General features: G+C 55.6%; 1 protein-coding gene across 1 annotated transcript in view; it reads right to left on the reverse strand.

Moving 5' to 3' along the window:
- The window catches only part of CCDC88B (coiled-coil domain containing 88B), a 17012-nt gene extending 9528 nt beyond the window's left edge, over window positions 1-7484 (reverse strand). Inside the window, exons 1-14 of the mRNA XM_025355606.1 lie at window positions 7381-7484; window positions 6982-7127; window positions 6737-6848; window positions 6577-6646; window positions 6427-6485; window positions 6251-6334; window positions 6013-6156; window positions 5616-5761; window positions 5380-5461; window positions 5075-5233; window positions 4452-4598; window positions 4162-4270; window positions 3862-3998; window positions 2620-3780 (exon numbers count right to left, since the gene is read on the reverse strand). Coding sequence (XP_025211391.1) covers window positions 2620-3780; window positions 3862-3998; window positions 4162-4270; window positions 4452-4598; window positions 5075-5233; window positions 5380-5461; window positions 5616-5761; window positions 6013-6156; window positions 6251-6334; window positions 6427-6485; window positions 6577-6646; window positions 6737-6848; window positions 6982-7127; window positions 7381-7440 — 2616 coding nt within the window. The 5' untranslated portion in view covers window positions 7441-7484. The remainder of the gene's footprint in view (window positions 1-2619; window positions 3781-3861; window positions 3999-4161; window positions 4271-4451; window positions 4599-5074; window positions 5234-5379; window positions 5462-5615; window positions 5762-6012; window positions 6157-6250; window positions 6335-6426; window positions 6486-6576; window positions 6647-6736; window positions 6849-6981; window positions 7128-7380) is intronic.
- Window positions 7485-14634: the final 7150 nt, after the last annotated feature.

The raw sequence follows: 14634 nt of genomic DNA on the forward strand, positions 1-14634 counted from the left end.
AAAAAAAAAAAAAAAAAAAAAAAAAAAAAAAGAAGGAGTCTTGCTCTGTCACCCAGACTGGACTGCAGTGGCACGATCTTGGCTCACTGCAACCTCTCCCTCCTGGGTTCAAGCAATTCTCCTGCCTCAGCCTCCCAAGTAGCTGGGGTTACAGGTGTGTGCCACCACACCCGACTAATTTTGTATTTTTAGTAGAGTCGGGTTTTCGCCATGTTGGCCAGGCTTGTCTCAAACTCCTGACCTCTGGTCATCTGCCTGCCTCAGCCTCCCAAAGTGCTGGGATTACAGGTATGAGCCACCGTACCCAGCCGAAGCAGGTATAATTTTTATTCCAGTTTTACAGGCGAGAAAACTGAGACTCAGAGAGGTTAAGTAACTTGCCCCAAGCCACACAGCTGGAAAGTAGGCAGGTCGCCGGGCCAGACAGCATCTCAGCCACACCCCACAGAGTGGACCCCAGAGACGGTCTCTCACCTTCCCTCACATTCACCAGAACCACCTTACCCTGGGCCTGTCTTGCACAACACCTGACCCCACATCTACCCAGCAATGTGCTCCCCACCCCCCATCCTCATAAGGGGTCTCTGAGCAAATTACTCTTCCTCCCTGAATTTCAGTGTCCTTGTCTGTACAGAAATGGGACTGGAAACTGCCTGTGCAGGAGGACTCAGTCCCTACCTGTGTTGCAATCTCACAGGTCCCCTAGCACTGGGGCCCACTGGCCCAAATACCCTTCCTGGTGCCTTTTCACATGCAGACCTGACCATTTTGCTCACTTTGCCCATTGGGGAGCCTTCAGTGGCTGCGCAGTCCCCCATGGCAAAAGCCCTAACCCCTTCCTTAGCTTGGAAGGAAGCTGAAGTCATGCCCAAACACTGGAGTGCTAGCTTCCTGGTCACTGCTGTGTGCCCAGAGCCTGGTACAGGGCCTAGCACCAAGAAGATGCCCATAAACATGTTTAAATGAATAAGTAAAAGTGTGTCAGCTGGGCGTGGTGGCTCACGCCTGTAATCCCAGCACTTTGGGAGGCCAAGGTGGGCGGATCACCTAAGGTCAAAAGATCAAGACCATCCTGGTCAACATGGTGAAACCCTGTCTCTACTAAAAATTTAAAAAATTAGCTGGGCATGGTGGCGCACGCCTGTAGTCCCAGCTACTCGGGAGGCTGAGGCAGGAAAGTCTCTTGAACCTGGGAGGTGGAGGTTGCAGTGAGCCAAGATCGCGCCTCCAGCCTGGTGACAGAGTGAGACTCCGTCTCAAAAAAAAAAAAAAAAAAGGAAACTAGCTGGGCCAACGTGATGAAACCCGGTCTCTACTAAAAATACAAAAATTAGCCAGGCATGGTGGTGTGTGCCTGTAGTCCCAGCTACTCAAGAGGCTGAGGCAGGAGAATCTCTTCAACTTGAGAGGCGGAGGTTGCAATGAGCCGAGATCGCCCCACTGCACTCTAGCCTGGGCAACAGAGTGAGACTCCGTCTCAAACAGAAAAAAGTGTCCAGTCCTTCTCTCACCCCCGCTCCCATGCCGCCCTAGTCAGCTTCCTCTGCCACTTACACCATGGCCACTGCCTCCTGATAACCCCAAGCTCCCCTGTCCACCAAGGTGACCCTCCTCAAGCCTAGCCCCACACAGTTCTGCGCTGGCTTTCCCTGCCTGGGGAGGCAGGACCAATACATTCAAAGCTGGCCCTCATCTCCCCTTCCTCCTGAGCCCTGAGCATTCTTTTTTTGTTGTTGTTTCATTGGATGGTGTTTGTTTGTTTGTTTGTTTGTTTTGAGACAGAGTCTCGCTCTGTCGCCCAGGCTGGAGTACAGTGGCACAATCTCAGCTCACTGCAACCTCCACCTCCCGGGTTCAAGCAATTCTCCTGCCTCAGCCTCCCAAGTAACTGAGATTACAGGCGCCTGCCACCACGCCCGGGCTGATTTTTATATTTTTAGTAGAGATGGGGTTTCGCCATGTTGGCCAGGCTGTTATCGAACTCCTGACCTCAAGTAATCCACCTGCCTCAGCCTCCCAAAGTGCTGGGATTACAGGTGTGAGCCACCACACCCGGCCCTGAGCGTCTTTAATGCCTTTGTCTTTGCACATGCCATTCCTTCTGGACAAAATGTCCTCCCCACCTAGTGATATTGTGGTCACTCCTCCTAAAGCCTCCTTGCCTCCACTTAGGCATCAGCTCACCCTCCCACGGGCTCTCGTAGCAGTTGGCTCTGAATAACCAGTGCTTGAACACTTACAACATACCCTTGCCGGCATGAACCTTTACAGCTACTGTCTCCCGAGGTCCTCCCTAAGACGGGCCCAGCTGGCCAGGAATAGCACCTCTGTTTTACAGAAGGAGGACTGGAGTGGAGGTGAGTCGACTGCTGCAGCCAGACAGTCAAGATGTGCACTGGGCAATCTCACCCCCTCCCACAGTGCCCCATCACACAGTGGACATGGCTCTGTGCCCCAGGCCAGGCACACCTTTGGAAGGCAGGGTTGGTCTTGGCCTTTCTATCTCCAGCCCCAGCTTGGTGCTGGGCACCCACTGAACAGCTGCTGATGGAATCAGTAACTCCCAATAGCCTGGAACCCTGTTTCCCAACCCCGGCTGTGAGCCCCGACCTGACCTACCGCCTGGAGGGCCTCCTTCTCCCGGCGCTCCCTCTCAGCCTCCTCCAGGTGCTGGCGGCCCTCACTCTCCAGCGCCTGCATCCGTTCCTCCGCGGCCTCCGACTGGGCCCGCAGCCTGGACCCCTCACGTTCCCACTGCCTCCGCTCCCGGCCCGCTGATGCCAGCGCCTCCACCAGCGCCTCCCGTTCCTGGGACGCAGCCTCCAGCTCCTGGCCGGCAGCCTCCACTGCCTCCCGCAGCCGGGCTTGCTCCCAGGCCTGGGCCTCTGCCTCCCGGTGGGCCTCGGCCTCTGCCCTTCGCGCTTGGGCCAGTTCCTTGGAGAGGCGGGCAGCCTCCATGTCTTGGGCCTCCAGCTTGCGGGCCTGGGCTTCCAGCTCAGCTCCAAGGGCCTCAGCCTTTCTCCTCAGCTGTGCCACCTCCTTCCTGAGCGCCTCCTGCTCTGCGACACCACTGGCCAGGCTCTCCCCCATGACTGGGCCCTCCCAGGCCTGGACCTCAAGAGCCCCTTCTGACTTCTGCTGTGGTTTTTGCGAGGCTGGGTTCCCGACCATCCCCTCCAGCCTCTGGTCATGCTCTCTGGCCTCTGTTTGTCCCGTGGCCAGGTCCAGGCCCTGGTTGGGGCCCTCCTGCTCCTCCAGCTGCACAGAGCTGGGCTCCGAAGGCCTTGGCTTGTGCTCAGGGTCCTCCTGTCTCAACCCCCGGGCCTCAGGCACCAACTCACCTGGGGGAGCCTCTCTTCCCTCGGTCTCTCCTCCCAGCAACTGCGGGGCCTGAATTTTGGTCCCTGCACCCTGAGGTGGGGCCACAGAGGCAGGGCTCTGGAGAGAGGATCTACAGCCAGCCTTCTCCGGGGACTCCTGTGTCTCCACAGGAGAGTCTGACTCTTGGGGGGACCAGTCTGAGGCCTGGGGGTCCACAGTAGCTGCCTGAAGGGGACTCTCTGCCTCCTGTGGGTCCGAATCAGGTGCCTGGGGACACTCAGCTGACCCCTTGAGCACTGAGTCTGATGCTGGGGAAGCCAAGTTCAAGGCCTGGGGGCCTCCATCCCTTGCCTTCTGAGCCAAGCCCTGGGGACTGTGCTCGGAGGCCACAGGAGTCTGGGGAGCCTCCTCCAGCACTGGAAGCACAGGGTCCTCTCTCGGTGCCTCCAGCAGGGGGTGCTGAGGGCATAGGAGAGGGACAGTCAGGCACAAGGAGGGACTAGGGGAAGGGCCAGCCAGGACCATGGGGAGGGGGCTCACCTGGCCCCCTGGCTGCCCCTGAAGCACCTGAAGCAGCCCCCGAAGCTCCTGGTTCTCTCTCTCGAGGGTCCGAAGCCGCCCAGCCTCTGCCTCCCTCACCTCATCTTGCAGCGAGGGGGCTGCTCCTGGCAGGGGTGCTGAGGATGAGAGATGAGGTCAGGACTCCTCCCTTACTGCCTGGCTCCTCACATACACACCCCAGAGGCTTGGGGGAAGAGAGGAAGTCAGAGGCTCTCCCCAATACACCTGCTGGAAAGCACAGGCAGCCCCCACCCAAACCCCTCCACTGGGGTCCCTCACCCTCCCCAGGGGATCCTGGGGGCGGCTCCAAGCTCCTCTGAAGCTCCAGCTCCAGCTCCACATTCTCCTCAGCCAGCTGGTCGACCTGATGCCGCAGAGAGTCCAGTTCCTGGGGATGAGGGTAGAGTCAGACAAGCCCTCCACACCATGGCCAGGCCGAGTGTGTAGGTCGGAGGGTCACTAGAGGTCACTAAGAGCAGAGGTTGCAGGAATCACCAGGGACCCCCAGGGAATCAATGGGGCCACGGGGTGATGGGGCAACCCAGCTGGGATCACTCTGGTGACCTCACCGCATGGGCCTCGCCCAGCCGGGTCCGCAGCAGCAGGTTCTCGCGCTGGGTCTCGTGCAGCCGGGCGCAGCGCTCTCGGGCAGCCTCCAGCTGCTCTTCTAGCAGCGCCTTGGAGGCCTCCAGCACCCCTGAGAGCACCCGCTCCTCCTGGTGGGAGAGCAGGGAGAACCGGTAGCCATGCAGCTCCCATGCACTCCAGGGCCTGAGGGTTCCAAACTCCTTCCCCTCGGCCTGTCACAGACCCTGCCTCCCTCCCACACCCTGCACCCCATCAGTCTCTAGGTCCCGCCACTCCCTTCCATCTTCTCTCCGAGGTTTCTTCAGGTACTTTCTCCCCCACCCCTGGCCCCGCCCTTTGTGCAGGCCCCGCCCTTCTGTCCATGCCCCGCCCTTCCCCCCCAGAAACCGCCTTCCTTCCAAGGCTGCCTCTCCCCTCCACCTGCCCCATCCTCCGGAGGCCCTTTTCTAGACGCTTCCTCCCTGAATTTGTCCTCACCCATTTCTCCACCCGTGACTGTCACCTCCAGAGAATCTGCCTCTCTCCCCTCGGGACCCAATCTCGCTCCTCCTCCTGGCCCGCCCCCTTGCGCACGCCCTGCCCCGCGGCCCCGCCTCCGCCTCACCTCCAGCTGGCTCTTGCAGGCCTCAGCCGCCTGCAGCCGCTCGCTGCAGCGCCGCAGCTCCTCCTGCAGGCGGGGCAGGCGGCCGGCCCGCTCCCGCAGCGCCTCTACCTCTTCGCGGTACAGCTCGGCCCGCTTGGCCTGTCCCGACAGCGCCTGGGCCTGGGCCAGACGGTGTGGAGCTGGGAACAGCCAGCCGCGGGCCAGAGGGATTAGGGACGGGAAGGAGCCGGGTTGGGAGGGAGGCAATAGGACCGGGTGCGAGGAGGTTAGGGAAAACCGCGGTGGCGGGGAGCATATGAGCGCACCTCCTGGCGGAGCCTTCTTATTTCGACCTCCAAACCCTGCACCTCGGCCTGGGAGTCTAGCAGCAACTCGGCCTTCTCTTCCCTGGAGGGAAGGGGAGGCTGGAGAGGGTCTGGGGGCCCACAACCCCCAGCCCTTCCCAAGCCTGGCCCCTCCTGTAGCCACCAGGGCTAGGGTCTCATCCAGGCTTAATCTGCCCCTCTCCACTCATTCCCCTTCCCAGGCTGCGCACACTCACAGCTCCTGCCGCAGACGCCGCAGCTGAGCCTTGGCGTTGGCCAGCTGCAGGGCCAGATGGTGCGAGGGGCCCTCGGCGGGAGCCCTAGAGGGAGCCTCAGGCCTCAAGCAGAGGGGTTCTCGCTCCAGCAGCAGTTCAGCCAGCCGCTGTAGGTCCGGGGTCAAGGGTCAGGACTAACTTATCCAATGCCTCTGCACATCGACCCCCAACCACAACACCAGACATGGGGTTGTGGTCTGGGGTCTTGGGCCATCTGGTTGTGACAGCCCCGATGGCCCAAGACCTCAGACCACAACCCCATGCCTGGGCCCCAAACTTCCATCTCCCTTGCACAACCGGCCCCCTGATGGTCCTCCAGTTCCTCAGCCTGAGTCCACGATGCCCCTGCTGCCCCTACCTGGGCCCCCAGGTCACGCTCCCGCGCCAGCCTCGACAGTGTCCCCATCAGGCTCCGGGATAGCATCTCCAGCTCGGCAAGTGTCAGCTCCCCAGGCTCTGGCCCAGAGAGTGCCAGCACCACGCCGGTCCCTGGCTGGGTCACCTGGGGCGCAAGGAGAACAGTTCAGTGGAAGACGCGGTACGGCAAGGGCGTCCCAGGCGCCATACCAGTCTGGGCTGCCGACCCATCTCAATACCTCCTGGATGGCAGCGGCCAGCTCGCTCTGGACCTCGAGACTGAGGCCCTGGATGTGGCGGATGAAGAGTTCCCGGTGCTCACACTGCGGGGCAACAGGAAGGGGAGCTGGTGCAGGATCTCTCTCCTCTGCCGCCAAAGCTCGACCCTAGCCTTTCCTTCCCACCGCCAGCTCACCTGTACTGACGCTCCCAACAGTAGCCGAAGAACGCCTTCCAGCTGCTCCACCGCTTCTTCTGCAAGGCACATGTCACAAGGGGTTAACTGGGGCAGGGAAGGTAGAGTAGTGCGGGGGCAGAGGCAGGAGGGGGTGGATGGGAAGAGCACCTGAGAGGGGGTCAAACCCCAATGTCTGGAGGTCTGGGGGTGGCGACAGGATCAGCAGCTGCAGCTCCTCCTGGAGGCAGAGGGGCAGACTATATGAGGGGCCTTCCCGAAGGGGCTCCCCTTCCCCTCCCGTCTTCGCCTTTCGCTCGAGACCCCTTACCTGGTAGAAGTCCCTCAGTCGGCTCCACAGGTGGTTCAGGTTCCACACTCGCCAGGCAGCAGGTCCGTCAAGGCCTCTGAGCATCCGAGGCCCCCCTCGGGAGGTGGGGGCACTATGGGCAGGAGGTGGAATCGGGGACCCGCCTCCCGTCAACAGGCCCCGCCCATTGCCCATCAGGCTCCGCCCACCCACTTCCCCTCCCCTCGGATCCTTCCCTGCCACCTCCCCGGCCCGATGCCCCTTACATGATGCCCAGCACCCGGAGGAGCAGGGCCCCATCGCTGAGGCGCAGGAACCTCTTCTCCAGCCAAAGGGGCCGCTCTTCCTCCTCTTCCTCTTCTTCCCCCTCCGACTCCTCCGCCTCCCCGACCAGCCCGGCCAGTCCTAGCGCCTGTGAGGAGCCCAGAGGGGTCGGCTGACCAGCAGAGTGAACCCTGAGCCCCTCCGACGTGCCCCAGTGAGCCCAAGCACCCCTTCTCACCAGTCCTCTAAGTGCCTCTGGGCCCTCTTCCCTCACTACAGCCTCCCCCCACCATATCTCCATCCCCTACATTTGAACCCAACCCTCCCCCAGCCAGCCCCAACACCAGCCCCTGGCTGGGGCTCACTTCCCCTCCCCAACCCGCTGCCACCTCTCCCCTCACCCAGGTAGCCAGACTCCCACTCAGGAAGTCTCTGAGCCTGGGCCCCTTGCCCCCCTCCATGCCCGGGGTCAGGGTGCCCGTCTCGCTGTGGCAGCTGCACCTGCCCTGAGAGGAAGAGGAAGTCCCCGAGTGGGGGATCCCGGGGCCAGCCACAGACACCCTGTGCAGCTTCCTTCTTCCGGGTGCAGGCAGGCCTGGGCAGTCTGAGTCCTACCTCAGCCCCCACCTCACCTCCCTGCATCCTCCCAGCATCTCCGCAGGGCTAGCCCAGAGGTCGCGGTGGAAGGCCCACAGCTCCCCTGGCTCCATGGACAGTGGTGGAACAGCGCTTCACCTCTCTGGGCCTTGTTTTCTCAAACTGAAACTGGAGAGGATGACCCCAGCCTGGGGCCTCAAAAGGGCTCTGGGCCTTGCATGGTGAGTCTGGGCACCCACACACCCATCTTCCCAAATGCCAAGCTTCACTCACTACAGTGTCCTTTCTTTTCCCTTCAGTGTTTCTCAAACTTATCCAAACCACATCCCCAGCCTGGGAGGTCTGCTTCAGATGCTCCTCCAAGAAGCCTCCTCTGAACCCCAGACAGAAGGGAGAGCATCACTCCTGTGGCCTCACCCCAGCCCATCCTCTATACACTCGAGACTGTTGTAGCCGTACTAGGTGCTATGAAGGGGAGGGGATCTGACCTTGGCAGGATGATCAGGGAAGGCATCCTGGAGGAGGCATGAGATCAGGGATGGCCGGCTTAACAGAGCAAAGTGGAAAGGAAGGGAGGGTATTCCAGGCAGCAGGAACAGAATGTGCAACTGCTGTGAGGCAGCTGGAAGTATGGTCAGCATAAAGATTGGAAATTATGCACGTTTTATCTATTCCAAGATGCTTAATGTTCACATTTCACTTTTTTATTTTTTTTTTAAGAGACAGAGTCTCAATCTGTGACTTAAACTGGAGTGCAGTTACAAGATCACAACTCACTGTAACTTCAACCTCCTGGGCTTAAGCAATCCTCCTACTTCAGCCTCCTGAGTACTGGGACTACAGGTGTGTGCCACCACACCTGGCTAATTCTTTTGCTTGTATTTTGTAGAGACAGAGTCTCGCTATGTTGGCTGGGCTGGTCTCGAGCTCCTAGGCTCAAGTGATCCTTCCGCCTTGGCCTCCTGAAGTGCTGAGATGACAGGGTGTGAGCTGCCACACGCAGTCCCCATTCTACATCTCTGAAGTGAGTTTACCTGGTACAGTTGCTGTCTGGCTAACTGCAGTCCCAACATCACTGTCAGGACCCACGTCTCAAAAGCGCCAGCATCAAATCCTTCAGAAGAGTGTCAGCAGCTTGGAAGAAATCCTAGAGCAAGTGGAGCCCTTTCTAGCCCTGGGACCCAAATGGTGGGAATCCCCAGGGGAAGAGAACCAGGCTTGTCAGTGTGTCAGTGACACTCCCTTTTTTTTTTTTTTTTTTTTTTTGAGACGGAATCCCGCTGTCACCCAGGCTGGAGTGCAGTGGCACGATCTCGGCTCACTGCAAGCTCCGCCTCCCGGGTTCACGCCATTCTCCCGCCTCAGCCTTCCAAGTAGCTAGGCACCCGCCACCATGCCCGGCTGATTCTTTGTATTTTTAGTAAAGACAGGGTTTCACCATGTTAGCCAGGATGGTCTCGATCTCCTGACCTCGTAATCCGCCCACCTCGGCCTCCCAAAGTGCCGGGATTACAGGCGTGAGCCACTACATGCAGCCATTTTTTTTTTTTTTTTGAGACAGAGTCTTGCTCTGCCTGTCACCCAGGCTGGAGTGCAGTGGTGCAATCAATCTCGGGTCACTGCAACCTCCGTCTCCCAGGTTCAAGCGATTCTCCTGCCTCAGTCACTCAAGTAGCTGGGATTACAGGCACCTGCCACCACACCCAGATACTTTTTTGTATTTTTAATACAGACAGGGTTTCACCATGTTGGCCAGGCTGGTCTCGAACTCCTGACCTCAGGCAATCCGTCCGCCTTGGCCTCCCAAAGTGCTGGGATTACAGGGGTGAGCCACTATGCCTGGCCTGTCAGTGACACTCCCAAAGCAGAGTGAAAAGTCGGCTCCATTTCCTCTGCACAGTTGCAAAGCTGGCTTAAGAGTTCCTGGCTGTTTTATGGCTGTTTTATGGAATGTTTGGAGCAGTACTGCTCTCCGTAGAACTCTCAAGGGCTCAGAGAAGGAGGTGGCAGGGAGACACAGACATCACGACTCTCAGACCAAAAATGATTCACACGAGTCGGACTCTAAATGTGAAGGAGTTTTCTGAACACGGTAACCAATTTATTTTGCTTCTATTATCCTTTTTATGTGTACATGATAATTATATATGATGAGAATCTACATTTAAGTCAAACAGAGCTCTTTCGGGAAATATAAAAGAAAAATTCTAGTGATGAAAGAACCTTGGGACATTGTTAACTGGCAGCATTCTTTTTTCTTAGTTACATTTTTATAATCGATGACATCTTAGTTTTTTTTGTTTTTTGTTTTGAGACGGGATCTCTGTTACCCAGGCTGGAGTGCAGTGATGCAATCACAACTCACTGCAGCCTCAACCTCCCTGGCTCAAGGGATCCTCCCACCTCATCTTCCTCAGTATCTGGGACCACAGACATCCACCATCCACCCAACTAACTTTTGTATTTTTTGTAAAGATGGGGTTTCACCATGTTGCCCAGGCTGGTCTTGAACTCCTGGTCTCAAGCAATCTGCTTGCCTTGACCTCCCAAAGTGCTGGGATTGCAGGCGTGCACCACCACGTCTGGTCAACATCTTAGATTTGATGAAATATGGCATAATAATGACATCATAACAAACATGGGCTTCCCTTGAGCTAGGCATGGTTATAAGTGCTTTACACTTACTAACTTGTTGGCTCTGGACTAGTCTATGAAATAAGGACTATGGATTATCTCCATTTTATAAAGGAGGAAACAGAGAGGTTAAGTAACTTGCCTAAGGTCACACAGCTTTTAAGCGGCAGAGCCAACTAAAAGAAGGCAGTGGGGCAAGAGTGCAAGGCGCAAGGGGCACCCATGGTCAAGGTGAGCTGGGCTTGACCAGCCCACAGGAAACCACACAGGATTAGTAGCAGAGGAGCACAGCCAGCTGTTCAGCCCTTTTGAAATTCCTCTGGAAATGGGAGTGATCCTCTCACAGAGTTGTTGCCAGAATTCCAGGCGCTGATGCCCAGCGCAAGCCTTCATTAAATGTCCCTGGGGTGATTATTATCATTAATTAATAAATTAATTTTTATTTATTTATTTATTTATTTTGAGATGGAGTCTCGCCCTATCACCCAGGGTGGAGTGCAGTGGAGCAATCTCGGCTCACTGCAACCTCTATCTCCCGGGTTCAAGCGATTCTTCTGCCTCAGCTCCCCACAGAGCTGGGATTACAGGCATGCGCCACCGTGCCTGGCTAATTTTTGTATTTTTTTTAGTAGAGATAAGGTTTCATCATGTTGGCCAGGCTGGTCTCAAACTCCCGACCTTAGGTGATCTACCCACCTCAGCCTCCCAAAGTGCTGGGATTACAGGTGTGAGCTACCACACCCAGCCTGATTATTATCTTTAGTATTAATAATATCAAGGATTAAGGCCAGGTGCAGTGGCTCACACCTATAATCCCAGCAGTTTGGGAGGCTGAGGTGGGCGGATCACCTGAGGTCCGGAGTTCGAGACCAGCCTGACCAACATGGAGAAACCCCGTCTCTACTAAAAATACAAAACTAGCCAGGCATGGTGGCTCATGCCTCTCAACCCAGCTACTCGGGAGGCTGAAGCAGGAGAATCGCTTGAACCCAGGAGGCAGAGGTTGTGGTGATCCGAAATCACGCCATTGCACTCCAGCCTGCAACAAGAGCGAAACTCCATCTCAAAAAAAAAAAAAAAAAAGGGAGAGAAAGAGATCATGTCCTTTGCGGGACATGGATGGAGCTGGAGGCCATTATTCTTAGCAAACTTATGTAGGAACAGGAAACCAAACACCGCATGTTGTCCCTCATAAGTGGGAGTTAAATGATGAGAACACACGGACACAAAGACGGGAACAACACACACTGGTGCCTACTTGAGGGTGGAGGGTGGGAGGAGGGAGAGGAGCAGGAAAAATAACTATTGGGTACTGGGCTTAATACCTGGGTAACAAAATAATCCGTACAACCAACCCCCGTGGCATGAGTTTTCCTATATAACAAAGCTGCACGTGTGCCCTTGAACCTAAAAATGTAAGTTTTTTTTTTTAAGTCTATACCTGGCCAGGCACAGTGGCTCACACCTGTAATCCGTGCACTGTGGGAGGCCGAGGTGGGCGGATCACCTGAGGTCAGGAGTTTGAGACCAGCCTGTCCAATATGGTGAAACCCCATCTCTACTAAAAATACAAAAATTAGCCAGGCATGGTGGTGATGGGTGCCTGTAGTCCCTGGGGAGACTGAGGCATGAGAATTGCTTGAACTCAGAGGCGGAGACTGCAGTGAGCCGAGACCAGGTCACTACATTCCAGCCTGGGAAACAAGAGCGAAACTCTGTCTCAAAAAAAAAAAAATCTATACTGAATTAAAAATACTAACCCTTCCTGAATTTTATTTTATTTTTTTATTTTACTTTTTGTTTGGGGAGACTGAGTCTTACTCTATTGCCCAGGCTGGAGTACAGTGGTGTGATCTCAGCTTACTGCAGTCTCCACCTCTGGGTTCAAGCAATTCTAATGCCTCAGCCTCCCCAGGGACTACAGGCACCCATCACCACCACGCCTGGCTAATTTTTGTATTTTTTGTAGAGATAGGGTTTTCACCATATTGCCCAGGCTGGTCTCAAACTCCTGACCTCAAGTGACTCAGCCTCCCAATGTTCTGCGATTACAGGCATGAGCCACACTTGACCTAACCCTTCCTGAATTTTAATAAATTATTTTATAATATTAAAATAATAATAATATCAAGCATCTGCCCACTCGGCAAAGCTTGTTCCTATTTGCATACCCACCCACTCACAGGCATCCCTCAGGAGCACCTGTGCTGTGCGTGCCCAGCAGTTCCCTCAGGGTTAGCCAAGTGTGGTGACAAGGGCTCACCTCCTGGTGACTGAGGGCCTCTGTCTTGCTCAACATCTGGGTCACACCCTTCCTCGGGCCTCTGGGGCAGGGCTGTGTCTCTATTGCTTTCACATTCTGTCACTCCAGACAAGCCTGGCTGCACCTCCATCTGGTTATCTGACTCGACTCAGCTGAGTCAGGCAGAGAGAGTCTGCGGGGAGGAGGGGGAGGCCGGAGAGGGGCTTCGCTCATCAGCTGACACTGAGATCCGGGGATTCCAAGGCTCAATTAGGTGTTCAGGGGTGTTCTTTTTTTTTTTTTTTTTTTTTTTTTTTTGAGACGGAGTCTCGCTCTGTCGCCAAGGCTGGAGTGCAGTGGCCGGATCTCAGCTCACTGCAAGCTCCGCCTCCCGGGTTCCCGACATTCTCCTGCCTCAGCCTCCCGGGTAGCTGGGACTACAGGCGCCCGCCACCTCGCCCGGCTAGTTGTTTGTCTTTTTTTGGTAGAGACGGGGTTTCACCGTGTTAGCCAGGCTGGTCTTGATCTCCTGACCTCGTGATCCGCCCGTCTCGGCCTCCCAAAGTGCTGGGATTACAGGCTTGAGCCACCGCACCCGGCCAGGGGTGTTCTTTAAAGGGTGGAAGTGGTCCCTTTACTTTGGACTTTTCCCTTAAAATTTTTTTTCAGATACATACACATGATCAAAAATGTCAAGAATGAGACTGGGCGTGGTGGCTCATGCCTGTAATCCAAGCATCTTGGGAGGCCGAGGCAGGAGGATCACTTGAGCCTGGAGACCAGCCTGGACAATACAGCAATACCCCATCTGTGCAAAAAACTAAAAAATTAACTGGGCATGGCGGTGCATGCCTATGGTCCCAACTACTCGGGAGGCTGAGGTGGGAGGATCCCTTGAGCCAGGAAGGTCAAGGCTGCAGTGAGTTGTGATCACATCACTGCACTCCAACTTGGGTGACAGAGCAAGATCCTGTCTCAAGAAAAAAAAACAATGTCAGCCAGGCGCGGTGGCTCACGCCTGTAATCCCAGCACTTTGGGAGGCCAAGGCGGGCAGATCACCTGAGGCCAGGAGTTCGAGACCAGCCTGACCAACATAGAGAAACCCTGTCTCTACTAAAAATACAAAAATTAGCCAGGCATGGTGGCGCATGCTTGTAATCCCAGCTACTTGGGAGCCTGAGGCAGGAGAATCACTTGAACCCAGGAGGCAGAGGTTGCAGTGAGCCGAGATAGTGCCATTGCATTCCAGCCTGGGCAACAAGAGTGAAACTCCGTCTCAAAAAAGAAAAAGAAAAACAATGTCAAGAGTACATCGAGGCCGGACGCCGTGGCACACGCCTGTAATCCCAGCACTTTGGGAAGCTGAGGCAGGCAGATCACCTAAGGTCAGGAGTTCGAGACCAGTCTGGCCAACATGGAGAAACCCCGTTTCTGCTTAAAAAAAAAAATACAAAAATTAGCCAGGCGTGATGGCAGGCGCCTACATATAATCTCAGGCAGGAAGCTGAGGCATGAGAATCGCTTGAACCTGGGAGTTGGAGGTTGCAGTGAGCCGAGATTACTCCCCTGCATTCCAGCCTGGAGGATAAAGCAAGACTCTGTCTCCAAAAAAAATAATAAAGCACATAAGAGTATAGAGAAAAAAATTGTCTCCCATCCCTTCACCGGGTCCCCATCCCCTCTCCAAAGGCAATTTCTGTGTCCTTCCTGAGGATACAAATGTCTGCATGTGTGAGCTTGTAACAAGTGGCTGCAACCACATATACAGCCACACACCTTCCTTGCTTCACAATATATTTTGCAGTCCATTTCATTTCTGTTCAGAACCTTGACCTTTTTAACAGCTGTGTAGTATTTTACCACCTTGCTATCTCGTCATCATTTAAATAGCCTTCTGCTGACAGATATTTTAAATGTTTGCATATTTTGCTATGACTACAGTGGCATAATGACTGGCTTTCTCAGATATCTCTTCCTTGCAGCTTTTAAGGAGGCTCAGTGTCAGCCGGGCACGGTGGCTCACGCCTGTATCCCAGCACTTTGGGAGGCCGGAGCGGGTGGATCATTTGAGGTCAGGAGTTTGAGACCAGCCTAGTCAACATGGTGAAACCCTGCCTCTACTGAAAATACAAAAATTAGCTAGGCATGGTGGTACACGCCTATAATCCCAGCTACTCTGGA

The sequence above is a fragment of the Theropithecus gelada genome, chromosome 14, assembly GCF_003255815.1.
Source record: "Theropithecus gelada isolate Dixy chromosome 14, Tgel_1.0, whole genome shotgun sequence".
Taxonomy (NCBI): Eukaryota; Metazoa; Chordata; class Mammalia; order Primates; family Cercopithecidae; genus Theropithecus; species Theropithecus gelada.